The sequence below is a fragment of the Musa acuminata genome, chromosome BXJ1-2 (assembly GCF_036884655.1).
Source record: "Musa acuminata AAA Group cultivar baxijiao chromosome BXJ1-2, Cavendish_Baxijiao_AAA, whole genome shotgun sequence".
Taxonomy (NCBI): Eukaryota; Viridiplantae; Streptophyta; class Magnoliopsida; order Zingiberales; family Musaceae; genus Musa; species Musa acuminata.
In genome coordinates this window covers 30,923,801-30,951,772 of record NC_088328.1, presented here as the reverse complement: position 1 = coordinate 30,951,772, position 27,972 = coordinate 30,923,801, and the positions used below count along the sequence as shown (strand labels likewise).

At 39.6% G+C, this 27,972-nt stretch overlaps 3 protein-coding genes, 1 long non-coding RNA gene and 4 other non-coding genes across 12 annotated transcripts; 2 read left to right on the top strand and 6 right to left on the bottom strand.

Moving 5' to 3' along the window:
- Positions 1–101: 101 nt before the first annotated feature.
- Positions 102–7,753, bottom strand: LOC135609673 (heat shock 70 kDa protein 14-like). 3 transcript variants are annotated; one of them, XR_010485841.1, is made up of 12 exons: positions 7,594–7,753; positions 6,047–7,265; positions 5,302–5,529; positions 5,004–5,099; positions 4,701–4,925; positions 3,162–3,356; positions 2,930–3,076; positions 2,698–2,847; positions 2,228–2,358; positions 1,870–2,085; positions 1,433–1,507; positions 102–825 (listed from the first exon to the last, which is right to left on the bottom strand). XR_010485841.1 is itself a non-coding variant. In XM_065103183.1 (11 exons), the coding sequence occupies exons 2-10, from the start codon at positions 7,214–7,216 to the stop codon at positions 1,878–1,880; spliced, it is 2,550 nt and encodes an 849-aa protein (XP_064959255.1). In that variant the 5' UTR covers positions 7,217–7,265; positions 7,594–7,753; the 3' UTR covers positions 1,305–1,507; positions 1,870–1,877. The 3 variants fall into 3 exon arrangements, 2 of the variants coding, with proteins under 2 accessions (XP_064959255.1, XP_064959245.1); XM_065103183.1 differs by lacking the exon at positions 102–825 and having other exon boundaries at positions 1,305–1,507; XM_065103173.1 differs by lacking the exons at positions 102–825; positions 1,433–1,507 and having other exon boundaries at positions 1,560–2,085.
- Positions 7,754–8,405: 652 nt separating this feature from the next.
- On the bottom strand, positions 8,406–8,476 carry TRNAG-GCC (transfer RNA glycine (anticodon GCC)). The gene has a single exon. It is a non-coding gene; the product is annotated as a tRNA-Gly (tRNA).
- A 73-nt stretch (positions 8,477–8,549) lies between these two features.
- TRNAG-GCC (transfer RNA glycine (anticodon GCC)) lies at positions 8,550–8,620 on the bottom strand. Its single transcript has one exon. It is a non-coding gene; the product is annotated as a tRNA-Gly (tRNA).
- Positions 8,621–8,693: 73 nt separating this feature from the next.
- Positions 8,694–8,764, bottom strand: TRNAG-GCC (transfer RNA glycine (anticodon GCC)). The gene has a single exon. It is a non-coding gene; the product is annotated as a tRNA-Gly (tRNA).
- A 73-nt stretch (positions 8,765–8,837) lies between these two features.
- Positions 8,838–8,908, bottom strand: TRNAG-GCC (transfer RNA glycine (anticodon GCC)). Its single transcript has one exon. It is a non-coding gene; the product is annotated as a tRNA-Gly (tRNA).
- Positions 8,909–10,912: 2,004 nt separating this feature from the next.
- Positions 10,913–15,235, top strand: LOC135609666 (uncharacterized). Of its 3 annotated transcripts, none has more exons than XR_010485839.1 (5): positions 10,913–11,366; positions 11,443–11,510; positions 12,769–12,932; positions 14,920–15,022; positions 15,095–15,235. It is a non-coding gene; the product is annotated as an uncharacterized LOC135609666 (long non-coding RNA). The 3 variants fall into 3 exon arrangements; XR_010485836.1 differs by having other exon boundaries at positions 12,672–12,932; XR_010485838.1 differs by having other exon boundaries at positions 12,672–12,932; positions 14,868–15,022.
- On the bottom strand, positions 12,550–17,116 carry LOC135609663 (probable LRR receptor-like serine/threonine-protein kinase At1g14390). Its single transcript, XM_065103151.1, has 7 exons — positions 15,363–17,116; positions 15,109–15,242; positions 13,877–14,120; positions 13,574–13,782; positions 13,437–13,489; positions 13,191–13,302; positions 12,550–12,965 (listed from the first exon to the last, which is right to left on the bottom strand). The coding sequence occupies exons 1-7, from the start codon at positions 16,570–16,572 to the stop codon at positions 12,732–12,734; spliced, it is 2,196 nt and encodes a 731-aa protein (XP_064959223.1). The 5' UTR covers positions 16,573–17,116; the 3' UTR covers positions 12,550–12,731.
- Positions 17,117–18,543: 1,427 nt separating this feature from the next.
- Positions 18,544–27,505, top strand: LOC103976453 (FACT complex subunit SSRP1). The gene is made up of 16 exons (XM_009391655.3): positions 18,544–18,703; positions 19,730–19,915; positions 20,385–20,490; positions 22,051–22,187; positions 23,147–23,230; positions 23,310–23,401; positions 23,568–23,676; positions 23,824–23,910; positions 24,004–24,096; positions 24,374–24,571; positions 25,567–25,718; positions 25,801–25,945; positions 26,031–26,126; positions 26,284–26,466; positions 26,666–26,744; positions 27,194–27,505. The coding sequence occupies exons 1-16, from the start codon at positions 18,650–18,652 to the stop codon at positions 27,316–27,318; spliced, it is 1,926 nt and encodes a 641-aa protein (XP_009389930.2). The 5' UTR covers positions 18,544–18,649; the 3' UTR covers positions 27,319–27,505.
- Positions 27,506–27,972: the final 467 nt, after the last annotated feature.

Genomic DNA, 27,972 nt, shown 5'->3' with positions numbered 1-27,972 from the left:
ACCCCTCATTCACATTTTACTATATCTAAGCAAGAACTCGACAGAAAACCCTAACCATCATCCTAAACCCCGCAAATTTCGGCGGAATGCGAGAGCTCGAACAAGCTCTTGTCATCCACAGAGTAGATACCTTTCGCTCCAAATCAAGAAGCAAGCAAGAGGCAGAGAGGTCAAACCCCAACAATGCCGAGCAACGGACCTGTCCAATCTAACAACAAGCTCGGACCAGCTCCTGGGAATCAACGAGCTAACCGGAGAAGCTGGGAACAGAAAGAGAAGGAGGCAAGGAGGAGAGGAATTGGGGATTGGGCGGAGCGTCTTCGACCCGAGACATCGAGACCGAAGCTGCGGGGCGATGGAAGGGGTGATGGGGTTGAGGCATCGAGGGGACACGGGGTTGAGTTCGAGCAGTACGTTAGTCAAGGCCAAGACAAAACCCAGACCGAATACCCGGGCGCAGAGAAAAGCGAACACAAGAAAGTACGGTGATGATAAGGCCAGCATGTGATGGAGGGTCAGGATATTCCGGGTATCGTGGTGGGGCTCTGTTGTGAGTGTCCGTAGCATTTATCGTCTTAAAAGAATCTGTGTCCGAACTCAAAAAAAGGTCCATGCCTTTATCTCGCACGTGATAATCACGTGTCAAACACGTCGTGTCCGCCATAAGTCGCTACACCAAACGGTTTTTCTTGCCAATAGTATAGATTAGAAAAAGTAAATTTTTAATAATTTATAATCCCCATCTTCTCTCTTCTTATTTCCTTTCTTTCCTCTTCTTCTCACCTGTCGGAGGCATTTAGTGAAAGATATAGAGGCATTTTCATCCTATTGACAAAAGAAAAAAAAATACTTTCAGGTAAAAAGTAATTAGGAGGGTATCATTTGATAAAAAAATTAATAATAAAAAAATTTATTAGAGCTATTTTCAATTAATACAATCCATTTCATTCGGAAGATCACCACTTATCTTTTAAAAAAAATAAAATAATTAAAATATTAGTTAGACCGGTTGGTAAAGATCTCATCACAATTTACTTTAGGTAAGTTGGAAAATATCTTATTATAGAACCAAAGACTCGACTTCAGCACTGTCATCACTTACCCCTGGCATTTGCTCCTAAATAATTAAAACATGTATCGCTAGTTGAGTTGAATATTCCCTTTTAGGCACTCAAATATGTAGTTGAATTTTGGAATCAGTTTATTTTTTGACTGGGCATAGACCAATAGGGAGATGATATGAATGATATTATTGTAATCTTCTCAATGGTAGGTAATTAACCCTACTTTGTTGTTTTTCGATATATTATACTAATTTTGAATGATTTATAATTAAGCCTCAATCAAAACTCACTGTTTTTAGCACAACGCCAACGTTTTGGGAGCTTTAAACATGAGAATCAAAGAAATATTTCTAAGTTACGAACTGAACCTGATAGCAATATGGTGGTGATGACATGACGCCACAGGACTAACAGATGAGGAGCAGAGGCTGTTCCCGCTGAGCCTGAAATTAGAGAAGAAATCAATATCGAATGCACAGTGGTGGAGATGAGCAGTGGCAAAAGCAGCTTAATTATGACATGGGAAATATCACTAGTCATACATGCTTCGGGGAGGAGAAAACACAGGAAAAAAGGGGCTGCTCAAAATTTGCACTTCCCCGTCATCAATGAATCACTAAAAAAAAATTTCTCGTGGGGGGTTCGGATCTGAATCTAAGGGTTTTCTGTTCAATACATCGGCTCAATTCTAAGAGAAATATCTCAATCGTGCACTCAAGACCTTAAGAAGAAACCATCTCTTGTTGCTAGAATGTTGACATCGAAGCCGATTTTGGAGTAGAAGGCTAAATGAGAAGCATGGTACCAATGTTTCTATGCTGAAGGTACAGTCTCCGATTTGTCGGTGTCCATTGGCTCTGGGGCTGGTTGAGGCGGTGCATGACTGTCCTCATCGGCCATGGGCTCCCCTGATGCATTCTCTCCTTCATGAGCTTGAGATTGCTCTCCGGGTGCAGCAGTTGGTGGGGTCTGCGGTTTTGCTGGAACAGGTCGCGGCTTTGTCATTATTGGTTTACAAAACCTGGTCAAGCGACTCAAGCCAAAGTTAGACACACTCCCAGAAGACAAAGAATGAATGACTAGCAGGTGGATATTACTATCGAACACATGTACTGAAAACACAGCCAGTAAGTAAAAGATTAACTTCTTATGAGAAATTGCACCTGTCTAGTGCCTCGACCTTTCTCTTTATATCCGCAGAGAGAAGAACCGGAGTGGCATATTTGGGTAAGGCATCCTGCTGCTGCTGTTTCTCCCTAAGCCATGCTTCAGATTCGCTACACTCACTGACAACCTATCAAACAAATAGCATAAGAGCATCAATGCACGAGTCCCTTATATATTTGCACCTAAATTATAATATCTGAAGCATCTAAGCAGAAGGCAATTTATCAAACAAAGAACACACAGCATGTGCCAGACGCATAGAGAATATTATTGCTCTGGGAAATAAAGACTTAATACACAGACCACGTATTACATTAATAAAAGAAGCGAATAACCAAAGTTTCATGATTATAGGTATTTTACTGACTATGATAAAAAAACCATTTCTTGCCAACTTTAATAACTTTACCGAGAGAGAGCGAAGAGAGAGAGAGAGAACCTGGCAGGGGGAGAAAACATATCATACCTTCTGCTTCTCTGCTACTTCAATGTGATCAAACTTAGGATCTTTCGACAAGGCTGCTTCTCTGAAACTATGGATGCAATAAACAAGTTGATTAATTGCAGGACCTCTCTCTGTCCACTCCTTATAACGCACCTCAATTGGGTTACCTTGCTGCACCAACACAAACCATCACCATACACACCAAATCTTGAAGCATTTTGTCAGAGATCAAGACTTAAGGCAAACACTGTACCTTTTGAAGCTCCTCAAGCTTGGCAACATAAACACCCTTCGTTTCATCTTCGCCTTCCTCATACAACCAATCCTCAACTTCCTGGAGCTTTGCAATAAGTTCATCTTTCTCTGATGGCATTACGAATTCCTGATACTTATCATAAAGCTGAACATGAAAGATCAATTATTAGTTCTTATATAATAGCCAGCAAATCTGTAACACAATGGAAATATTGAGATATGTATATTACTTTGTTTCGAATGTCATAGACATATGCCTCGACAGCATTTTTCTTCTCTTTGGTCTCCTCCATCACTCGATCTTGAAGGGCCATTTCAAACTCCTTTTCAACAGCCTTTTGCAAATCTTCAGCCGACATCCCACCATAAACCAATTCCACCACAGGTACATTAGTTTTCTTTACCTTCTTTCTGGGTGCTTCAACCTGAAGGACATGCAATCTTAAGAATCTAATTATAAAAAAAAAAGCAATTTTCAAAACCTTGGAAGACGAACAAAAGTATTTTAAATCTGAAATAAAAAATTGCCATCAGCAGTATAAAAGAGGGGAAAAAAACACATTTCAGTAGCAGGATATGGTTTCAGTTTATCCATTAAAGTGAAGCTCATTAAGCTCACAATGATATGGTGGAAAGAAGCGCCGGAGTCAAAGCACCAAATTCACAAGTATACTAGTTATTCACATCACCTACTAGATTCCCCACCAGGATGGCACTAGCTTCGTAATTGACTAAATCAGTAAAATAGTGATTTTGTACATTCCAAGTTAGTTTTAAAATAACAACCAAAACAAAACAAGATAGTGATTCTGCAATTTCCAGCTTCTTTTAAATGAAAGCATTAGCCAGAACACAAAAAAAAATGCTTTAAAAAAAATGCAAACAACCAAAAAATTACAGGGCCCACTTGATCTTTTGATATTCACTCAGCCTTCAAACATTTAATTGACTCAAAAAATTATATTTTTTTAGTCAAAGATCCTTAATATGCATCTCAAGTTAACTAAAACCTTTCAGACATATATTGAAGAGGACTTAAAAGTGTGAGCTCAGTTGCGTAGCAGGTTAACCAATTTCAGCATCAGTAAAGCTAAACAACTTGGCCTGCCCCAGTCCCACACATTGGTGAAGGACCCACTCATTAGATTGGCCCGGCAGACTGATCGATAAATTGAATTTCTTAGACAATGCACTACAAACTTTTGTGATAAGGAGTTCAGCAAAGCTATAGTGACGCAAAAATCTCTAATGGTAATATGCTTTAACAGCAATTTCAAAATTCAGGTAACTTAATTATGTGCATCTTGCATGCTAAGCACTAATCCTGAAATTTGTTAGAAGGCAACCAGTATAATGGCCAAACCAGGTTAGGTGGCAGTCATTACCAACCTGTCAGAGCATGAAAATTCTGTTAGCTAAAAAAATTAGGAAAATGAAAGATACAATTTAGTAAAAAAGATATGCCTTGAAAATTTTGCGCTGATTATCAATAGCAGATGCTAAGGTCCAGGTTGCCCTCCATGAGTAAAATCAATTATCTTTGAATTTCACAAAAGATGAACGAAAGAAATTGCATGTCACCAAAGGACAAAAGCTAAACTTGACAAATCAATTAGCAGAAAAAAAAAAGATCAAGATATCTTTGAATGTTAAGGGAAAAGAACATCCATATAGAGAAAAAACAAATATTGACCCAAATAGGCACGAAAAGTTAAGGCCAGAAGTCAAAACTAAGCTTAGCACAAGGCAAACAAGTATAAGTTACAAACCTTGTTATCAGTTTCCATCTGTGCAGGTTTCTCATCAGACTCCGGTACTGCAGTGTCAACCTCACCAGAAGAATTATTAGCTGCATTCTTCAAGTCCTCCATTTTTACATCAGTTTCAGTTTTTGAGACGTCGTTAGTGAGTTCGTCCATGTCCATTTTTGTAGATTCCTTCGGTGGCTCCACTGCAGCTGAGACTGGAACTTCAACTTCTTCCTCCTCCAACATCTGTACAAATTAAATGATCTCATGGTAAAAGGTAAATAAAAAGGTCAATGAATACAATTCAATGCTTTCCGTGCTTACAGTAGCTGACTCAATGGAAACAATTCCATGGAGATTTAAATGAACTTTTACTTTCAGCTTAGCCTTCTCTCCTTTGCTGGACAGGAAAGGTCCAATCTGCCAAACAATATTTAAAAATTGTCATAGAAATCTATGAGCCGAGCAAGCACTACCATGTGCTCAAGGGGATGAAATAAATGGAAGTTGTTTTTAAAATTTTTAGAAATAATTTTTTTCCACTCCAAAAAAATAAAAATGTAAGCACATCCAGCGGAAAAAGAAGTTACCAACATATTCTTGGTATAAGTCAATTAATTACCGTGTAAGTGCTGATCTTGGCTGGAACTTGCACATCAGATGAGTCAGTGTACACAGCATCAACAGTGATTGTACTAGATCTAAAGAATGTAATAGCCTTGACACTGGGAAGTGGGTTCCCTTTTGGAAACACAACTGTACTCTGTTGTTTTTCTGTTCCACCATTCTGAGAGTCAGTGCCAGATCCTTTCCATGATAAGGCTATTGGGAAAGGGAAGCTCTCATGAACCTTCAAAAAAATAAATAAATAAAAGTATGATGTCAAAAAGAACAAAATATGAAGCATCAACTATAAAAAATATATAGAAAGCTCCCTTCAGTCCATATCACATATAGAAATGCATTCATGTGTATCCTAAATGTACCCAGACAACCCAGATGGATCACCAGTGGTCTTGTTATCAGGTGTCTCGACTCTGGATGACCACTCCCTTTGATATATATAAAATAACAATATTTTATATTTGCCCATCCCAGAAATTTCCAAACAGTTGACCGATCAATAAGCTTAAACCAAAAAACAAACGTTAACAATAAAAATAATGAGAAAAAAGATGTGCAAAGTTAAACATAATAAACTAGAATGTGATAAACTGTTAAGAGCTATAGTGATAAAGTATTAAAAAAACAATTATGTAGCCACCAGAGGAAATTGTATTAGCACATAAATAAAAAATACTTCAGATTAGCATTAAACTAAAATTTAAAATTCACGCGATAAAAGAGAAAAGCAAAAAACTTTGTACCTGAAATTCCCGCACTTTGAATGTGGGACTCAGAATAGCACACTGGAGGGCAGAGCCCCGAGCAACACATTCACTTGCATTCATGGTACGCCTAGGCTCTTTCCCGAAGAACTCTGTCAAAATCTTGATAATAGCTGGAACACGGGACCCTGACCCAACAACTTCAACTGTGTGAATATTCTCCACGCTCAGCCCAGACTCTGAAAGAGCCTTCTCTAAAGGTCCCCTTACTCGTTCTAAAATGGGGATGCTGATCTTCTCAAACTCATCTCTTTTAATGAAGCCTCTCACATCAGTCTCATCCATCAAGCACTCAATGTTCAGTGGAGCCTCTGGATTTGCACTGAGAACCTTCTTCAGCTTCTCACAGGCCGTGCGGAGCCTGAGACAGGCCCGGGCATTCTGATACACATTAATTTTATACTCATCCTTGAACTTGGCAGCAAAGTAACTGAAGAGCACTTCATCAAAATCTCTACCACCAAGAGACTGATCATAAGCATGTGCCAAGATCTTCAATTGTCCCTTCTTGTAACCAGCGACGCACACCTGCATGCTTGCATGACCCACATCGACAAAAGCTACATTAAGCTGGTCATTCTCTGGCAGGTCCGTCTTATAGATTCCATATGCCAATGCAGTAGCAGTAGTCTCATGAAACAAGCGGAGAGGGTGCAGACCAGCGATGGTAGCAGCATCCATCACCGCCCTTCTCTGGAGATCATTGAAGTAAACCGGAATTCCAATGCAGCAGTCGACCACTGCTGCATTTAGATTCTTCTCAGCAATGCTCTTCAGGTTAGAGAGAACCATAGCAAGAATTTGCGTCGGAGTGAACGCCCTCTGCTCCCCAAGGTAGTTTGCATGGATCAGCGCAAACCCATCAGGCCCTTCGGTTACCCTGAAGGGAAAAGACTGGATATCCTTCTGTACCTCTGGATCTGAAAATTTCCGACCAATTAGGCGCTTGATTTGCGAGACCGAATTCTTGGGGTTCATCGTCGACGATGCGGCGCCGGCAGTCCCAATAAACCGCTGCTTCTCGCCGAAGCAGACGATGGCAGGGGTCTCACGCTTCGATTCGTCGTTAAGAACCACATCGATGCCGCGTTGCCGAGCCACCGCAACGATGCAGCTCTCGTTCCCGACATCAAATCCCACGACGCTCATGTTTTATATATATAAATAGAGTCTCCGGTACGAAAAGAAACGGGGATCTCTGCACCAATGCATGCAATACACGATTTTTAGTCATTAAGACCCCAAGAAAGACGAAGAAAAACACATTTTTCGCACGCAAAATTCAGATCCTGTTATCCAATTCTAACACTCCTACGGGATGGTAACCGTAAGACAGAGCGACTTGACCGCCCATATGATATAAAGTTTGACCAAGAGCGTAAGAACGGATCAAGCAGCAGAAAACAAAACAGCTAACGAGAATCGAGCGAAATGGGCAAGTGATTGATCGAAGCATCGCAAAAGGTCAAGGATTTCAGGCGAAAAAACGCGAGGGGATCAAAAAATATGGAGGTATCGGATCGTACCTCAAGGAAACCACAGAGATGGTGCGAAGTGGTGCCCAACCCCTTCCTCGAGCTCTCACTCCTGATCGAAATCCACCAATTCGTCGTCGTTCGTTAGGTTTCCCCTGGCGCAGAAGAAATCGAGGGGAGGGGGGAAGGGCGCACATATAAGCGTCGCCCGGTTGGCGTCGCTTTTTCTAGAACCATCTAATCCAAAGGGCTTAGAGATACATGTCTCGCCGGACCAGCAATTATTTTCAACCGTCGATCCAGCTATGGTCCACCCATCTTGCGGTCCAGATAGCCCGATGCGCTGGGCCCCGGAAAGCTGAGTCCCGGCACGTGGCTGAGGTGGTGGCAGAGCGTGCAATTGAACCGACCATTTCGTGGTGTGGGAGGGCTTCGAGAAGGATCTATTACACCCTTGCGTGATTGGAAGCGTCGAAGATGTTACTGTGGGTCCCGAGTCAAACCACAACGAAGTCGAAATGCGGGTAAATGAATGAATGTTTTGCATTAAATCCTTTGCTTTAAAGTCCGAACTCCACACCCTCGACCGAGTTACCCCACTCTTACCTACAATCGTAATTGCAAGCGTTGAAGCTATTAATGTGGGTCCCGTTTCGAATTGAAGAGAAGTCTCTGCGTGGGTAGGAGAGCGAATTAGACGTGATAAGAATGCGATTGAATGTTAGGGTGGTTGTATTAAAACAAATTAAAGGATACAAATTACGACGGTTGTATTAAAACTAAAATAAATCACCCAACGAATGAGCAAATAGAGCATATATTAATTACTAAAGTAGATAATTAACAAAAGAAATAAAATTAAATGCACCAGCCGGGAATCGAACCCGGGTCTGTACCGTGGCAGGGTACTATTCTACCACTAGACCACTGGTGCTTCGTGATTTGTGCAAAGATTTTAACCATTCATAGTGTTTATATTAATTTAGATTCACGAAAAAAATACTATATGCACCAGCCGGGAGTCGAACCCGGGTCTGTACCGTGGCAGGGTACTATTCTACCACTAGACCACTGGTGCCTCGTGATTAGTGCAAACATTTTAACCAATTATAGTGTTTATATTAATTTAGATTCACACAAAAATTACTATATGCACCAGCCGGGAATCGAACCCGGGTCTGTACCGTGGCAGGGTACTATTCTACCACTAGACCACTGGTGCTTCGTGATTAGTGCAAACATTTTTACATTTCATAGTATTTTTATTAATTAGATTCACACAAAAAAATACTACATGCACCAGCCGGGAATCGAACCCGGGTCTGTACCGTGGCAGGGTACTATTCTACCACTAGACCACTGGTGCTTATGTGTTCTGTAGCAAACAGTTAAATTATTTATAAGTAATTTAGTAAAATATTCAACATAGGTCGACTGGAAATATGCTTCCTGTCAATTGGATGATATCAGCAGGATCTAATACAAAGGCCATAGATACTTGTATATTTCTGATTGCCCTAACTTACAATACAAAATGAGCTTTAGAACTTTGAGTTTCCCAATTATTTAATTTTTTTTTTATATTCGTGACACAAATGTTAAATGTCATAAAACTTTTTTCTTTACAAGATAAAGGCGGGTTTTGATCTTGCAACCTCATATTATCTTTAGTAATATTTTTAAAAAACTTATTAGATGAAGTCTCATACTAATAACTTTTGTACGTTGATTCATTACATTAATATCATATCAATGTTTCGGATGTAAACATCCTCTATTAAAGTAAAATAATATAAAATTTGAAATGCTTAATTTTTAATAAATAGATCTCATCATAAACAAATGTTTTAACGTAACAAAGGATAAAACTTGATCGAGATGGTGGTTTATTATGAGATAAATTTTAAAAAATAAATAAATAAAATTACGTCGAAAGCTATGGGATGATATTGTTATCCTTGTCGAATGTGAGATGAATTAACTAGGACGACCTAGATTCTTTGTTCTTAGTCTCGAGGACAGATAATAATACTTAATTAGCAAGGGGATGATGATAAAGATGTTAATCGCAGTATTTACCTATCATTTTTATATTTTAGTTAATTAAATAAAAAAAGAAAGAGGATGAGAGTTTCGATCCATTCAATCGATTGTCAAAAGAAAATGAATCTATGATGAATCAAAAATTATTAATAAATAAAATATATTTTTGACAAAGATGTGGTTGATGGAGTGATGATTGGAAGGACAGATAGAACAAAGTGTCGACGTATTTGCAGTGGATGACGAGTGTTTGTACTTTTTTGGTACTTACGTACTCACGTTAGCTTTTGTCGGATCCGACAATTGAAAGCCATAAGACGTACAAACGCCTTTTCCACTGTGATGTCAAGTCACAATGAATGAACCGAAGGGACTGATGCAGCTTTGATGATGGATTGTCCTTCGGACGAATTTTTAATCAAATTTTTTTCTTGTAAATTGTTTTTCTGATTTTTCTTTTCTTTAAGCGCACAAACTCTTCACCGAAGTATACGACTGTTTTTACTCTCTTTTTTTCTACGTAAGAATTTTTTTATGATTTAAACAGCATTTTTATATCATTAAAAAAAGGGCATCGAATCCATTAGGAAAAAAAAGAAGAAAAACTTATATGAACTGATAAATGTCATCAGTTTTTATGTCATGTCTATATTCATGTATCAGTTTTTAAAAAAAATCAAGTTTTTACCCTTTTTTTTTTTCTATAAGAGCACTTATTTTTGGTTTATTAGTGCATAGTACCACTTATTTTTAAAAAAATAATATTACTATTAACATTTGTCCCATCATTTTGTTGCCTCATCCATTGCTACCAACGTTCCCTCATTCGTTGTCTCTACCCTTGCTCTCATCTAATATCATCGAGCGTGTCCTCGCCCTTGTCCACCTGATTATAGTTTCATCTTTATCAATCACTAAGACCTCGTCTCAAGACCCTCACTATCCATTTTCTTTCTCACTTTTGTCGTCAATATTTTCATCTCATACACTTAGTACTATTGATGATAATGACAAAGTATGGATAACACTTAGCACAATAGGCTACACAGGAGAGGAGAGGGGACAACTCAATATAGTTATCTTCTTTCCTCGATCACTATCAATGATGATAATGACAAAGCTTTATTAATGTCTCGATAGTGGTAAATGAGGATAAGGATAATAGGGCGAAGATATATATATATATATATATATATATATATATATATATATATATATATATATATAGTAAAAATAAATAAATTTTTGACTTTTTTCTTAGAATATATATATATATATATATTAGAATCAACTTGACGTTGCAATATCGAAGGAAGCATGGCGTCGCCTCTCTACTTCACGTCTGCTGTGAAGCAGTTCTCTTCAACTCTTCCTCCTCTTCTTCGGGTTAATAATAGAGGAAGAAATATGACAAACGACTCTTTGGTTTCAACTTCCCACACCTCTCGCGGCTCTCCTTTACTAAGCGCCTCCCCCGTTGGCGCGCTTCCGGCGGACGCCGCGGCGGCCAGAGAGGAGGAGGAGCAACAGAAGCAGAGGAAGTAAGAAGCTTCTTTGCCGTCTCCGTTGAAGGCGGGATCGCTGCCGAGGCACGTGGCGGTGATAATGGACGGGAATTCGAGTTGGGCGAGGGCGAGGGGGCTGCCGGCGTCGGCCGGGCATGTGGCTGGGTACCGCGCCCTCGAGAAGATCGTCGACCTGTCGTCCCGGTGGGGGAATCCGGGCGCTCACCGTCTTCGCCTTCTCCTCCGACAACTGGCGCCGCCCCAAGGCTGGTCGAGGTTTGCGGCTCCGTTTCTTGCGGCTTCTGGTTTCTGATCCTTGGCTAACTGCCGGTTCTGGCATTTCGTCGAACAGGCGGAGGTTGATTTCCTGATGATTCTGTTGGAGGGTGTGCTGAAAGAGAACATCGGAGATTTCTTCAAGTACGTACTTTACTTCGATACTGTCTTTACTTTGTTGGGTTAAATCTCATTAGCTCCCGCAGGGCATGCATGAACCTTTCATCTTTGTTCGGTAACCACTGATCGGTAAAGAACATCTTAACCTTGGTGGATCCAATGATCCTTACGACACAAGAAAATATAGCTGTTGATGTACTTGCCCTGATGCCATTTGCTTTCAATGTGACAGCAGTAGTGCTATCTTACTTATTTTCTTTGGTAGATCCAATGATCCTTATGTACTAAAATTTGTGTGATTATAGGCTCATAACAATTGATACCAAATGGAATTTGAGTTTGGCAGGGCTGCTTCACCAAAATAAGCAGCTTGATAAATCAAATTTAAATGGTGTTCCAAGGAGGAATTTTTTTTCCTTCTTGCCCCACGGATTTTCTTGAATTTATATTCCGGCCCTTGTAAACATGTCTGTCTTCTGGACCTCATCACCTCCTACAGCTATATCTGCATCTCAAAGACTGATTCATACATTCCATGGACACATTTGCTAACTCTTATTTATACATTTACAACCTTTCCAACACACTGAATTATGACTACAACATATAGACTTGTGTACAGTCATAAGTAGGAGCTGCTCGATCTTTTCTTTTTTTTTCTTCACATGGAAATGTGGATCCGAAATATTTGTGGTTTTCCATGTTAAAATGAATTCCATTGTGAACTAGAATGATACATTGAAAACTGAACCTTTTTTTGGTAAATATGAAAACTCAATATCAGGTTGCATATTTTGAAGGCTTCATGTTTGCTATGAACATCCTCTTCTTTCAGAAACAGCCATCTTCATCTGATCAAACTGTGATGATCTACAAAGATTGTCGCTGGTATCTTTGAGTTCAGTAAATGCATTTAGCTGACAGAATATTATAGTCCACTGTTCAAAGCACGTTCATGATTATATTGTTTTGCTAATGCATATAAAAGAAATGATTCTAGTGACCTTACTCCATGGTAAGAACACTTTTGAACTGCACTTGAGATACAGAATGCTATAATGTATACCTTCAGCAAAGCTCTCATATATTTGAACAACTTGATCACATAATGTACAAATGCAATCTTATTTTGTATATAAAGTTGCTCATGTGAATATACAAATCATCATACCACTGTGATTTCAGATAGCACCAAGTTTTTTGTATCACCACCGGAGAATGAAGAGTAGGAAGTCAGTTCCGGAACTAGATTTGGATGTCTAACCTTTCACTGCTTGTCCAGCCATCTTGGACCTGCACAGAGTATTGCAAGTTCCATAGCACATCATCGATCGATGGGCGCTGCTTAGGATCTCTGGATGTACAACTGAGGGATATTTCCACTGCTGTTCTTAGGGAGTCGAGAGCAGAACTTTCGCGAATTGCAGGGTCCATGAGTCCTTTCAGGTTTGCTGGGTTTTCTACTAAAATTTTCTGAAGCTGAAACAAGTAGTTCATGTGCTATATGATAAGTTGCCACAGTTGACATGTTATTTACTGATCATTTTAACAGAAAACAATTACTTTTTTTTGCAGATGCCATTAAAATTTAACACTCATTTCCGATACCTATGCAGATATTATCTTTTGGGTGATACATTAGACGTTCGTTTTCTTTCCTTTTCTTTATGTTCAACTTAAGTCAGAGGAGAAGTCCATTTTTACCTTATGCCTGAGAGAATCTAACTCATTTTTAGACCCTGCTGATTTCCCTGTGATAACCTCTAAAAGAATGAGCCCAAGCTGATAAATATCTTCTTTTTCACCATTCTCCACACTGCGAATACCGCAAGAACAGAAAAGAAAAATTTAGATTCAATCTATTTAGGATTTTAGCAAGATGACCATATATTGGCTGAAATGAATCTTCGCATGTACTGCGGTTGAAATCATTCGGACAAGATATATTACCTGCCAAGATCTCCTGTATCGGCTGCATTAGTCAAAGGGATTTCACAGCCTACCTGATAGATCAAAGATAGAGACTCAGATACAATTAAACACAGAACATAATCGAACAACTTCAGCTGGAATCATTGATGCATTACCCTGTTGTTTTTGAAATTTGGAAGTGTTGGAAGATTGTAATTGCGAATCTTCGTGGTGAGAGTTTGATCCAACAATATATTATCCATGTTAAGATCATTTCCAACAATACCAGGAACTGCAACAGTATGTAAGAATTGGATTCCCCTTGCAACTCCAATTACAGCTGACACTCTTTGCGGCCATTTCATTGTTTCGTGCTCTCTCCATTCTGCACAAGTCATTAATAAAACAATAGTAATGAAATCCTCTAGTTTCATCATGAACCTCATATAAATCAAGAGAAACTTTGCCTTTGCTATTACCACTAAGTTGATCTCTCAGAGTTCCACTATTGATGTACTCAGATACAAGAAAGATGGTATCCATAGTGTTAGCACCATCCTGGCTGCTAACAATGCAATGTCCGACAATGCTGACTAAATGACGGTGCCTGAGCTTCGAGACAATTTCCATATACTGAAGTAGGCTCTGTCGTGAAAGTTTTTGTTTCAATTTCAAGCATCTAACGACGATGCAAGAGCCATCCCGGAGCCAACCTTTGTAAGACTGAGAATACACACATTCACGGTTTAGAGAGTTCAGCAAAATATTTTTTTCAGGTGGTTATGACAAGAAATAAAGTGAAACATGAAATGGAAATGTTGAATGCTGGAAAAATATAGTATTTATCATCTCCATCACCAGCGTGTATCATTTAAGAGAGGGAACCATTAAACAGACTCCATAATAGATTGCAGCACTGTATAATAGCCTTGCGATAGATATCTTTGGGTTCTCTTAAAAATGAAACGTTACAAGCTAAACTTATAGCAAATGATGTATACGAAATGATCAGGTTCATGTTTCTACCTAGTAGAGAGCCTTTTATTGCCTATGAGGTCTTTTGCTAGAAATAATTTGAGTGCATCCCATGGATAATAGAGACACTCAACCTTCTTAAGGTCCAATCATGGTGAAAAAATATCCACATAAATTATGAGGTTTATTTGACTTAAAATTGTTCACATATTGATAACAGATGTCTTCATCTAGGATTTCCAAATGAATTATTATTGCCTTGGCTTTTTTGAAAGATATTATTGCAGAAAGTTCTGCATATAAAGCTGCTATTCATCTTTCACGTAGACGCAGTCTGATTTTGTTATGATTTCTTATTTACCAATATTTTGTAATCAGGGAACTGAGTCCTTCGTCTTTGGATATACAAAATATTTGGCACTTGTCCTTAGAAACAATATCTTTGCAAATGAAAGCATGGCAGCATGCACTATGATTTAGTGTTTTTAACTGCAGGAGACAGAAAAACCAGTCATCTTCATTGATCCTCAGTTGTTTCATTCAGCAGGGAAAAAAATGAACAGGACAAGAACCAAAATTTGGACCGCAAAAGATGCAAATGAGAGTTTTTACCAATACATTCTGAAGGCAAAATCAGAGCAAGCAGGCTGGTAAACAATGAGAATTTTTCCAAGCTTGAGTTTGTTATTATTTGATACAAAAATAACTAAATTTTTTTGCAGGTTCAAATCGATACCTGTCCTCGAGGACCATCTTCGATCAAGTTTGATGAATCGAAACTATCAGTCACTTCTTCAAGCTCCTCCATACTGAAAACATGATACGGCATTAGCCCAAGAGTCCCTATCCGCATTGCATGAGACATGTGCCCTTCAAAAAGGATCAAAATTTGGCATCAGCGAGTTTCGATCAGATCAGAATAGAAACTGAATCAACAACACAGTGAACATGCAACAAAGGAAGAAAACAGATCGCACAAATCCTTCTTACTTGCTTCAGCTGTACTTCTTGGCGCAACCTGCATAAGAGATTTCCCTGCAGTGGGTGTGTGAAAGGTGCTGACCTCTGCATCCTCTGTTCTTATCTTCCTAAACAGCAAGAAGACCAGTAATCCAATCAGCACTGCACCAGCGACGACTCCCCCAACAATGCCAAGTATAAGGCCCAGCTTGCTCTTGGATCCACTGATTTTATTTGCCGAAGGCAAAATCGCGGCCATCGCGCCTTGATTGCAGTAAGAATTCGGATGCTGGAGCTCGAAATCATCTAAATTCAAGCAGTTCCCTGAGCTGAGTACTACTCGGTTCGAGGAATTCGCTTGGATGCATGAAGGCAGGCCTCCCACCAAAAGATTGTCTGAGATGTCAACGTATGCGAGCTGGCTGCCGCAGGACGAATTCGCCGGAACTTCTCCCGTCATCCTGTTGCCAGACAAGTCGAGGTACTGCATTGACGGTAACGAGAACAAGAACGCAGGAATCCATCCATGGAGATGATTGGAAGACAAATCCAGCTTCTGGAGGTGGCCGAAGGATGCGAGTCGAGGCGGGAGACGGTCTTGGAAGCTGTTGTTTTGAAGGAGTAAGCTGACAAGGCTACTGCTCACATAGGGGAATTCTGGCCCGAGGTGATTCCCCGACAAGTCCAGTTCGGTGAGAGTCGTCAAGGGGCTGAGGTCAGGAACCATCCCGTTGAAGGAGTTCCCGGTCAAGCAGAGATTTTGGAGGCTGGTGATGTTGTAGATCGCCGGTGGGATCGGCCCCGAGAAGTAATTGGAGCTCAAGTTGAGGACTTGGAGCGAGGAGAAGCGGTCCACCTTGCCGGGGAGCGGCCCCCAGAGGCCGAGGGAGACGAGGGAGAGGGTGGTGAGGCCGGAGAGCCTGGCGAGGGTGGTGAATAAGGAATCGGAGGAGAAGTTGGCTGACAGGGGCCGGTCGGCGACGCCGACGATGGAGAGTTCGGTAACGCGGCCACCGGAGCAGGAGATGGAGAGGGAGAGGGAGGCGGGGAGGTAGCACAAGGCGGTGGCGTTGGACCAGCCGGCGAGCGGCGGCTGGTACTCCAAGAGGCGCTGGAGGCGGAGGAGCGTCTTGTACTGGGATGGGGACAGCGGTTGGGCCGCCGAAGGGGGAGAGACGAGGAAGACAACCAAGACGGCGGCGCAGAGGCAAGCGATGGAGTCACGCGTTAAAAATCCCATCTTTAACGATACGATTAAGCGTTCAGTGATCCACTGAAGCCGTGCAAAAGCAGCAGAAAGGATCAGACACAGAGAAGAAGCTCAGAGTTGGCATGCAAAACGGCGATGCGCATCAAAGCTATGCATGAAAGAAAAGCTGGTCCGTTTCTGCAACGGCAAATGTTGTGTCTGCTGGGAGAAGGAGATGGGTGGACGTGATTCGTGATCGAACACTTAGCGATGGGAAGATGAGGTCTGAGGTTCCTCGGAGCTTTTTGGGAAGCAGCGAGAATAGCCGCGGGCTGCAGGAGACGGAAGCGGGGACGGGGGCTGTGCCTTCGGCTTCGACAGCCTACCCACGTGTTCGTCTCACGTGCCACGGCTCTCGCGGAGACCAGAAGTGAACGGACCGCAATGGCGCACTCGCTGCCGACCTCTCTCTTCTCTCCCCACTGAAGACGATTGAGATCCTTATCTTTCGTTACATAGTCTTCCAAGAGGAGATCTATAAGACAGAGAAAAGGAGACCATTGATCATTAAGGATTGAATAGATGAAGGTTGAAGATAGAGGGAGCTCTTTCGTGCAACAAAAAGGAAACGTAAGCCATGCTTTTGTATGCCAATTGAGATGCACATAAACCTACACAAACTAGTCTTTATCTTTGACTAACTAACGCTTACACTCTATCTGGTCCGAGCTTGTAAGGGTCCGAGTCCACTTCACACAATCGTCAACGTGGAGGACTTGACCGAATCATAAGCCGCCATCCGTGTGGGTCCATCTGCCTAAAGTTAGGCCTTTAACCAAGATGGATGGCACATGTATTCTTTTGGTGCCATCATGCATGCGTTGTACTTTCTTTCCAAGGAAGACCTCAAAGTAAACTTAGGCAATTGATATATGTCTGTATGCAATGTGTGCGGCTCTTTCTCCTCCGTTTCATCCATCGTTTACAAACCATTGGATTAAATAGATCGAATCCGTCACGTTAGATCCAACTATCGAAGCACATGCATCCATTTAATTCGATTTCTAAGATGCATACTTTAATTCAATTTGAAAGCGACCCAAATGAGATGCCTTTATACCCAACTTCTCGGCTGTCCATACTAGGATTTGTAATGAATGAGCAATAGTTGTACTTTCATAAATTGGTTTTATGATGAGAGATCAGTAAATGATAATGAATATATCGTCATATGATACTTTAAAGATTATCTTTTATGTATCTGCTCATATGAATAAGGATCCAAGATAGATGATTATGTGCTACCCCTTACGGGTAAAAAGTAAAAGGATGATTGTCGGAGGTGGTTAGAGGCTATATCCTCATAAAATATTTCATAAAAATATTATGTTCATTTATGACTAAAATAAAGGTTTGTATTTAATAAAATGAAGTTGGGGTTATAATTTTTTGATCAATTTTTTTCATACTCATATATCTTGGATTATTAATCTGGACGTCAAAGAAATAAGATCGAAAAATCTCTCTCTTTTTTATTTTTTATATAAATATACCTCGAGAGTTCAATATTTTTATCTTAAGAAATCATAACATACAGGTTCAAATCACGTCGAACTGTTCATTTCATGGTGTTAATAACTATTCTTTTCCTTCGACACCAAATTGAAGACCGATCTCATATAGAAATAAATGAATTTTTTCTTAGGTTGGAAACATCTAATTCACTCGTACTCCCACAAATCGTTTTCGTCATCTCACTAACATGATTTCAGCTTCCAGCTTTGTGTTCGAAACCCAAAGCTGTATTCCAACTTTGACTTGAATTGTTTGGGATCTCATATGATTGATTGGGCTAAATGTCGAAGCCCAATGCGATTCTAGCGAGCCCACATGTTCTCGTCTAATTTATTGGGCCCATTTTGGGCCCCGCATCGAAGCCCGATTACCGTGGGGAGTCGTGATGGGCCCTGCGGTGATCGTTACCGCCCCGCGCTCGCATCTTCTCACCACGATAAATGCACGGATCAGCGGAGCAAGTGTCGAGCGAGGGGCCTCGAGAGGGAACCGAGGGGAATAGAGATCGGGGAAGGTCGAGCGCTCGGACCGCCTCTCCCCGAGATCGAGAGCGATGACGGACGGTCATCTCTTCAACAACATCCTCCTCGGAGGACGCGGTGGAACCGTAAGGACAATCCCTAGTCGCTCGTTGTGTTTTCCTGCTTTCTTCGCCGCTCTCTTCGTCTCTATTTATTTGGGCGATTTTTTTTTGGGATTTTCGGATTGTTTAGGATCTCGGCCCGTTTCGTGAGTGATTCCTTCTTGAGACTCGAGGGGTTCGTTTCCGGAGCTCTCATTTTGGTTTTTCGCCGAGGAGTTTAGTGTTTTGTATCGATGATTACTCTCTATTTTCTCGATGCTAGGGTTTTACTTTGGCGTCTTCACTTGTGTGTTTTTTGTTGGGCGGAAGTCGGATATCGAGTTACCTTCTTGCGTCGGTAATGGTTTTAGGGTTTCGATTGCTCGACTACGGATGGAGACTTTGTTTCTTGAGATTGCTTCTCTTTGAGCTCCGAGACATGCCATGATGTCTTCTGCAAGTTATTATTCTGTCATAGTTTTCGTTCTTGATTTCTTCGTTTGGTAACCCTTGTTTATGATGCATTATTGGGTCTGTTCTGGCATCCGTTGGAAGAAGAAAACAAAAATAACAGCTGACAATTTGGTTTTTCATGTTTAGTTGTTAGAAATTTAACTCCCTTGTCCTGTGAATTTTATGTTATTTGGCCTTTTTGATCCTTTCCTAACAAATATTTCTGAATTTTCCCATTTCCTTCTCCGTTTTCCACTTTATAAACATAAACGAGAATGCTCAGGTCCTTTTAATACCCATCAGTCAGAAGCTTTGATATATCCGTAGTTCACAAATTGAATCAATAAACATACACAACTTAGGTCTATGAAACATTTTGGATGGCTAATAGGCTCGTGAGCCCCTAGTGCTTACAGCTGATGTGCAATGCTGTTGCCACTTCTTTTTTGTTGGTCTGACAGATTATACGAATGCAAAGCTTATTATACATGGGTGTAAAAAAATCACATTTTTATTTTTATAATATGATAAACTTTAGTTCTCATGTAGTTTTTGTTAGTGGTGGCATATTATATCAAGAAACCCTGTTGAACGTATTTTGGTGTGTTGTGACCGCAGAACCCTGGGCAACTGAAGGTGCACGCAGGTGGGATTGCATGGAGAAAGCAAGGTGGTGGAAAGATTATTGATGTCGACAAGGCAGATATTGCTCGAGTTACCTGGATGAAAGTTCCCAGGGCATATCAACTCGGGGTTAGGCTTAAAGATGGATTGTTTTACAAGTTCATCGGATTTCGTGAACAGGTGTTGGTTCTCTTAAACCTTACAAAGTTCAGGGCCTTAAATTCTTTCTTGTCCATTTTAATTATTTTTCCTTTAATATATTTTGGCTTCGGCAAGTCGTCTTGTGTTTGTGGTTATGCTACGACTAGCTCCTTGTTAGCTTTTAAGAAGTTTTATACAGAAGTGTCATATCAATTGGTAAATTGGAACTGTAAACTCAGTCAGTACAGGAAACATGCCATTTCGTATGTAAATTGTTGGCTTGGTGGGCTCATGCACTGATTTCAGCCTATGACTTTCATGTTAACCTTATTTGTAGTTGTCAATGATCAAAAGCAATGTTTTCCTAGTTGGTGCTTTGCTAGTACATGATACATTGCAGTTGTAGTTTTTCTGATTTTGCAGTGGACTGGTTGGTTTCTTTATTACACTTAAATAGTTTGTGATGACCTTGCAGATAATTGATTTTTATTATAATATTGTGCTGTAGGATGTCAGCAACTTGACAAATTACATACAGAAGAATATAGGCTTAACGCCAGAAGAGAAGCAACTTTCTGTCACTGGCCATAACTGGGGGGAAATTGATATAAACGGTTAGTTTTCTTCTCTTTTTAAGGATTGAAAATAATCTTGATCACAATTACTTTTTGTGGTCACTACAACTGACTGTTTGTTATTTATTTATATTTTTTTCTTTGGCATGCTTTTGCTCCCAGCAAATCCAATTAGTCCCTTTGCTGCTGCCTTCCCTCTCTTCTCTCTCGCACTCCACATAATATCAGCTTTCTGTGTTATGTTTGATTGTTTAAGTGTTACATTAGTGCACAAAATTATCAGTTGAAATACAGCTGGAGTCTGGAGAACTTTGGGTCCTGTTCTCATAAGCATGATCAACCATGCTGAACAACTTCATTTAGTTTCAAGGGCTGTTATTTATTCTGAATTTATTGATGGTTATTATTTGCCCTGTTAGGAGTAGAATTGGATATCTGCTTATGTTACTGATTGTGTCGTTTTGGTGCTTGTTTCTGTTTTGCTTTGGTTGCCTGAGGGTAAATATTTTCTAATTGTGGAATATCACTTGGTATTGAACAGGTTAGAATCCTGGTCAGGTCTTTTTTTTTTCGATGTTTATTAATTTTTTCTATTTTAAACAATTCAGTAGCAACATAACATTGTTAAGAACATCACATGAAAACAGCTGAATTGAATATATGCAGCACCTTGTTTTTTTCCAAGCAGCGCCTTGGTTTTGAGCGCTGCTATGCTGTTTTGATATCAAGTGCATACCATGCTGTTAGGAAACCAGCTGAATGCACAGTTCTTTGTGGTGTCTGCCATGCTAGTGGTTGCCTGGTATTGGCACCACATCTGGTACCTTTATCCTTTTGTAGCTCAGATTTTGACAACAATCACTACAAATGCTGAAAATGGTTAGTGTTTTAATGATTGGTTGAAGATGAAAATATCTAATGTTAGTACCCACTTGTACATTTTCACTACCTTTGATTTGAGATGTGCTATAGGTTTCGTTACAAATGCTATTTGGCGTCTTATTCATATGTTGCTTGCAGCAACCAGAATGCACAGTCCAGTATGATGCCCCTCATGCTAGGGGGTTTTTGGCATTGTTACGGCATATTGATGTTATTATCATTGTCTTGCATAAATATTAACAACTACCACAACAAATGCAAGTAGTATATGATTGGCTGGAGATAATAATACCTATATGTTGCTACTGTTCATATCTCAATAAATTTTTCTTGCGATTGCAACTACTAAGCGTCATTGTCTTTTCATACCATTTATTGTAGGGTTCATGCCATTGCTTGAAACATAAACAAAAAACTTTCTCATGCCTGTATCAGCAGAAATAAGATGATGATACCTCTTTACTGTAAATATTCTCATGCCGTTAAAGATATATCATACTGACATGATTGTTTGCTTCCAGTATGGATGATACTACCTTATGAACAGAATCCAAATGAACATTTTAGTGTTCCCTTTCCATAACATGAAGCTTGTTATGAACTGTAGTAGATATTTACCAACTTATGAGATAAGGTGGTTAGAGTACAAACTACAGTTGCTACTGTTTGCTTTGTTGTCCCCAACATCCTGAAGATATTATGTTATTTGCATCACAGGGAACATGCTCACCTTCTTAGTTGGCTCAAAGCAAGCATTTGAGGTTTCTTTAGCAGATGTTGCTCAAACCCAGCTTCAGGGAAAAACAGATGTCTACATGGAGTTCCATGTTGATGATACTACAGGAGCAACCGAGGTAGTCATCAATATATGTTTAGGAATCTTAGGATCACTAGTGAAAACCTTAGAGTGCGGTTCTGACTGATAAAAATACTAAGCTGACTGATTTCGATAATCCTGCAGTTCGTGTCTTATTTTTTAAATTTAGTTTTGTTTGCTTGCCTGTAATATTAATTTATGTTCCTGCAGTAAGAAAATGGATTCCAAAACCTAATTTGTTCTTGTTGATGACGAAGTTATAATTTTGTGATGTATGAATCGTGCGTATGGCCTAGCAGTATGTTCCTTTGCACCATCCATATGACATGTCAACAAATTTTACTCTTCGTTATTAGTGCCACATTGGCCATCATCATTCTAGTTACTATGGTATAATGAAGGGGAAAAATAATTAGCTGGAACATTGAATATTGAAAATGAAAGACTTCTTTATGATGATGGTCCTGGACTAGATTTATGAATGAAAGTTATCTGAGCCTTGATTGAGATAGGTTGATTCTTCCTGAACTGATGGTCCTGGACTAGACTTGTGAATAGCAGCATACTGAAGCTTAAATTTGATGTCTCATTCTGGAAACAGAAATTATGTAAGATAATCTCAGGCGAACTTGGGAAGATAAGTAGACCCAGGTTTCTTATACACCCCGTAAATTGTTGGATGAAAGGGAAAAGTGATATCAAGATCATATTAAATTAATTTTTATACATTGACTCGGTAGATGTTAACGTAGTCCTTTATTTAGTGTCGTTAGTAAACATCTTGTTATTTACTGAAGTCTGGTCCTAGTGGACCTCACAATGCTAAAGTTTCTAGAAGATTGCATTTCATCTAAATTTGTTGATGGTTGTAATTGAGTTGACAATTAAAAAATAGGTCCAAGCTATTGGACTTGTTTAATGTGTTAAGACACTATTGGTAATTTTCTTCCTAAAAATCTAGCTATGAGCTTCTAATTTTTCTCTTCCTGATTTCAGAAAGATTCATTGATGGATTTAAGTTTTCACATACCTACTTCCAATACACAGTTCGTTGGTGATGAAAACCGTCCTCCAGCTCAGGTAACATCTGCTTGTGTTCTGTTTGTTTGTCCAGTTATGGAATTTGCCCCTACAATCCAATAATCTGTATATATTTTAGGTTTTCCTTGATAAAATAGTCTCATTGGCCGATGTTGGCTCGTCTGAAGAACCGTTTCTCACATTTGAAGGAATTGCAATCCTCACACCCAGGTACAAAGCCAACTAGTGAATCAGTTTGTAACATCTTTAAACATTTTTCTTACTTTTTCCATTATGTTGGTTACTCGTGGTTAGTCCATACATTCATCCCATGAATTTCTTCATTTTTTCTTCGTACATATGCTGTCAGAAACTGATTTAATCTTTGTATCTCCAGGGGGCGACACAGTGTGGAGCTTCACCTTTCATTCATGCGGCTTCAGGGATTGGCTAATGATTTTAAAATTCAATATGCCAGTATTGTCCGGCTTTTCCTACTTCCGAAGGTAAATATGTTTGTTTTATAGAAATCTGTTATTTAATTCAGTAGTGTCTTTTGATAGTCATAATCTTGGTGAGGAACAACTTAATTTTGGTTAACAACTGGATTTCTGCAATATATTTAATCTTAGTTGCTTTGTTTTTCTACACAGTCCAACCAACCCCATACCTTTGTTGTAATTACTCTTGACCCACCAATTCGGAAAGGACAAACTTTATATCCACATATAGTTATTCAGGTATTTGCACTGTGCTGTTACTATTGTGTTTCCACTTTCCATCATGATCATTGTTATTAAATTCTGTTGTGCCTTCTTTTTCTGGTTTAAAAGTTTGAAACAGAATATGTAGTCGAGAAGAACCTGTTACTAAGCGAGGAGCTCTTGTCAACCAGATTCAAGGACAGGCTGGAACCATCCTATAAGGTGATTGTGACTTAGCTCAGGAATGAAGTATTTCTATCACTTTTTCTCTTTGATATCTGTCACAAACTTTTGAATTTGAAGAGATGCAAGCCTCCTCTCACATTGTTGCTGTTGTTTGTGTCTAGTGAAATCTGATGCTTCATCGCATCTCTAGCTGTGCACTTGCTTGTGCTATATGTCAACTTTACAATATGGAAGCTGCACTTTTGTTTTTTTGTTTCCTTAACATCATACTTCCAACTCTTCCTAAACTTCTTTTTTCTTTTTGTTCCTTCAGGGCTTAATCCATGAGGTTTTCATTAAGACCTTGCGTGGCATATCTGGAGCCAAGGTGACCAGGCCAGGTTCCTTTCGTAGTTGTCAAGATGGATATGCAGTGAAATCATCACTTAAAGCTGAGGATGGTTTGCTGTATCCACTTGAAAAGGGATTTTTCTTTCTTCCAAAACCTCCAACACTCATTCTTCATGATGAGGTAATGATTATGGATTTATTTTTCTTCTGCAATAGCAGTTATTTGGGCCTGGTATTTTATCCTATTTTGGTTTAATTTTTGGACAAAATCTGAAGCAGAATTTTCATCTAAATTGTTTGTTGCTTAATTATGTAAGATAAAACAATCTTTTTCTCCAATGATATTTTTATATAATGAACAAGTAGGGTTTGCTTTTGGTTGAATGGTCTCGTGGTAAAGGGGGAGTGTAGACAGGGTTGTCATGTTGCTGTTTGCACTATTGATGAATGGTCCGTTATCGGTGTATTAGACGCAATTCAGTTTGATTGTGTTTTAAGATATGGATCAAATTGTTTGGTTTCTATTGTCCGAACAGAAATCCAACTGAGTCAGGTTGTAATCTGAAACCAGCTTTTTATTAGTTTTGATTGGTTTAGTTTTCTCGGTTTTTGCTGCTTTGTGGAAGGTGCCAGTTTCTTCTCCCTTCTCTTTCCACCCTGGTTGTCATGGAGGTGGAATGATATATTGTGAAAGAAGCTAGAAGTTTGATGAGCTGTATCACCGGTGTATCTATGGATATATATTGAAGAGTAGGATGGAAAATGGAGAGGAAGGGTTGGTCGGAGCCAGAGATGATCTTGGTGGGTGGTGGAGATGGGGGATAGGTAGATCAGAAAGGGAATGGTCAGGAAGAAGGGAAGTGGAGAGAAGGTGAACGGAATCAACTAACAAAGTTAAAGCCATTTTCCATTGGTGATTTCCCCTGCTAGTTAAATTGTTGGTATGATAGGACATGAAATTTAGACACCATCAGTCAAAGTGCTGCCCAAGCTTTTGCACACTGGAATTCTTCTGTTGTATCTGTTTGTCCAAAACATAATTCCTCTTTTTCATTTTTGCCAATTTCGGATGGCAAGTCAAGTTGCCAGCCGCTGACCTGTGATTATTGTCCAGGACATCTGGACTTCTTTTTTTCGAGTAACTTAGTTTGTTCCTTATTTTTTGTGGGTATGCAGATTGACTTTGTTGAATTTGAACGCCATGGCGCAGGAGGATCGAGTGTGTCATCTCACTATTTTGATCTCCTTGTTAAGCTTAAAAATGATCAAGAGCATCTTTTCAGAAATATCCAGAGAAACGAATATCATAATCTCTTCGAATTCATTAAGTAGGTCCTTAATCATCATTCCTATAATCTTTTTGGTATCTTTGTCTGGATTTGTTACCTGGTTCTTTTTGGTTTCATGAAGGGCAAAGGGTATGAAGATACTGAATCTTGGAGGTTCTCAAACAACCAATGGAGTTGCTGCTGCTCTTCATGATGATGATGATGATGCTGTAGATCCACATCTTGAACGAATAAAGAATGCTGCTGGGGATGAAAGTGATGAAGAGGTGCTTGGATAGAGTCGCATCAAATATATGCTTGTGTTAAAGATATCTTGTGATCAGTTGATAAATCTTTCTATCTACCCTGCAGGATGAAGATTTTGTTGTTGAAAAGGATGATGGTGGTTCACCCACAGATGATTCTGGGGAAGAGGAATCTGATGCTAGTGAAAGTGGAGAAGAGAAAGTATATTTTTTTATATGTTTACTTGTAATAATTATGTTGAATTCACTTTTTCCTGCTTGATGTTGATTATTAGCATGGTACAAAAAAATGGTGTCCTGTAATATGCTGGAATTTCTCTATTCGATCGTGTTCAAGCAGTGTTATTATTTTTCCTCAGAAATCTTCCATTAAGGATTCCAAGAAGGAAGCTACTGGAGTGAAGGCACCATCTGCTAAGGGTAAAAGCAGAGATGGAGACGAAGAAGGTTCAAAGAAGAGAAAGCCAAAGAGGAAGAAGGATCCTAATGCACCAAAACGGGCTATGTCAGGCTTTATGTTTTTCTCAAATGCTGAAAGAGAAGTAAGTTGTGTAAATTGATCTTTCTTGTCGGACTAATTTGTTTCCTTCAGTTCTTAGGTGAATTAAATTGATCTTTCTTGTTAGTCTTTTTGTTTGGTTATCTCATCTCTGCAAATGTTGCGGAAACTGAGCTTTGTGAACAAGCATAATATAGTTTTGACTTATAAACTTATTATTCCAACTGTACTTCTATTTGCAGAATTTGAAGAAGGGCAATCCAGGGATGTCATTTACAGACGTTGGAAGGGCCCTTGGAGAGAGATGGAAAAAAATGACAGGTTTGGCTTGTCCAGTATCAATTGTCCTTAATGTCTGTTGCTTTTAGGACTCAATTCACACCCATGATTTCTAGGAGATGTTATAGAGCTTTAGGATAATTCACAAAACTATCAGCAAGTTTTCTTAGATATGAATGATCTATACTTTATTTGAATGATCTAATGAAATCATAAATGATTTATTAGGACATTGGGTACATCACGAACTTTTCCTTAGTCCACCCGGTCTTTTGTTCCACATGCTGCAACTGCCCCTCAAAAAGATAGCTAGTTGTTTCTCGTCCTGGTGCACGCCAGAGTCACAGGAACCACCATGAGATTTGTTTGCTGTTACTATCTATCTGTTGAGGCCACAATTTCCCATTATGGATACAACCTTTGTAGATTCTGCTCTTAGATCCGAGGGGTAACTGATTGATTGTGTTTTATGCTTTCCTGTTACGTTGCAGCTGAAGAGAAGGAACCATACGAGTCGATGGCTAGGGCAGATACTAAACGGTACAGGGAGGCCATGGCTGATTACAAGAGCGGAGGTCCTTCCACCACCAATATGGACTCCGGAGAGTCCGAATGAAGTAAACCTGCGAAACCAATATTGGACTCTCCATTATTGTGAAGCATGCAACTAACCTTCTCTTTTGTTACTACTCTACTCTAATGTATGCTGTGCTTTTACGCTTTATTGAATTCGGTAGATACGTTGTAAGAACAATATAATTGAGAGTGGGAGCGTTGCTTTAATTAGAGCATCTATTTGACCAGTAGTTTAATGTGGAGAGCTGCATTCATTTGCAGTTGCTTGCAGTTCAACGTATGATTTGTCTTTTTGTTTTTAGTGTTGTTGAGAAGAAAAGTCTTCATCCAACATTAAAAAGAAAAAAAAAGGGGTGATATATAATAGTGTACTGTTATTTAATTCACTCAGCATCGTAAGACCGGACGATAAGGGTTGTGCATTGGTGAGAGGGCATGACGTTGCGCTCTTTGAAGACCCTCAACAATACGCATAGCTTCGGTGAGGGGTAACGCTCTCTTTAACAGCTGCTCATGATGTGGCTCCCAAGAAGCCACCGTGTTTTTGTAGTCCGGTCCACTTGATATGATCATCAGTTCATGATCATAATATGACAATAGCCTGAGAAACTACTTCCACATATTGGCATGTTGAGCAATTCACATCGGAACCTTCTGCAAATAAACATGCACGCATCTTTTGAGAGTAAAATAA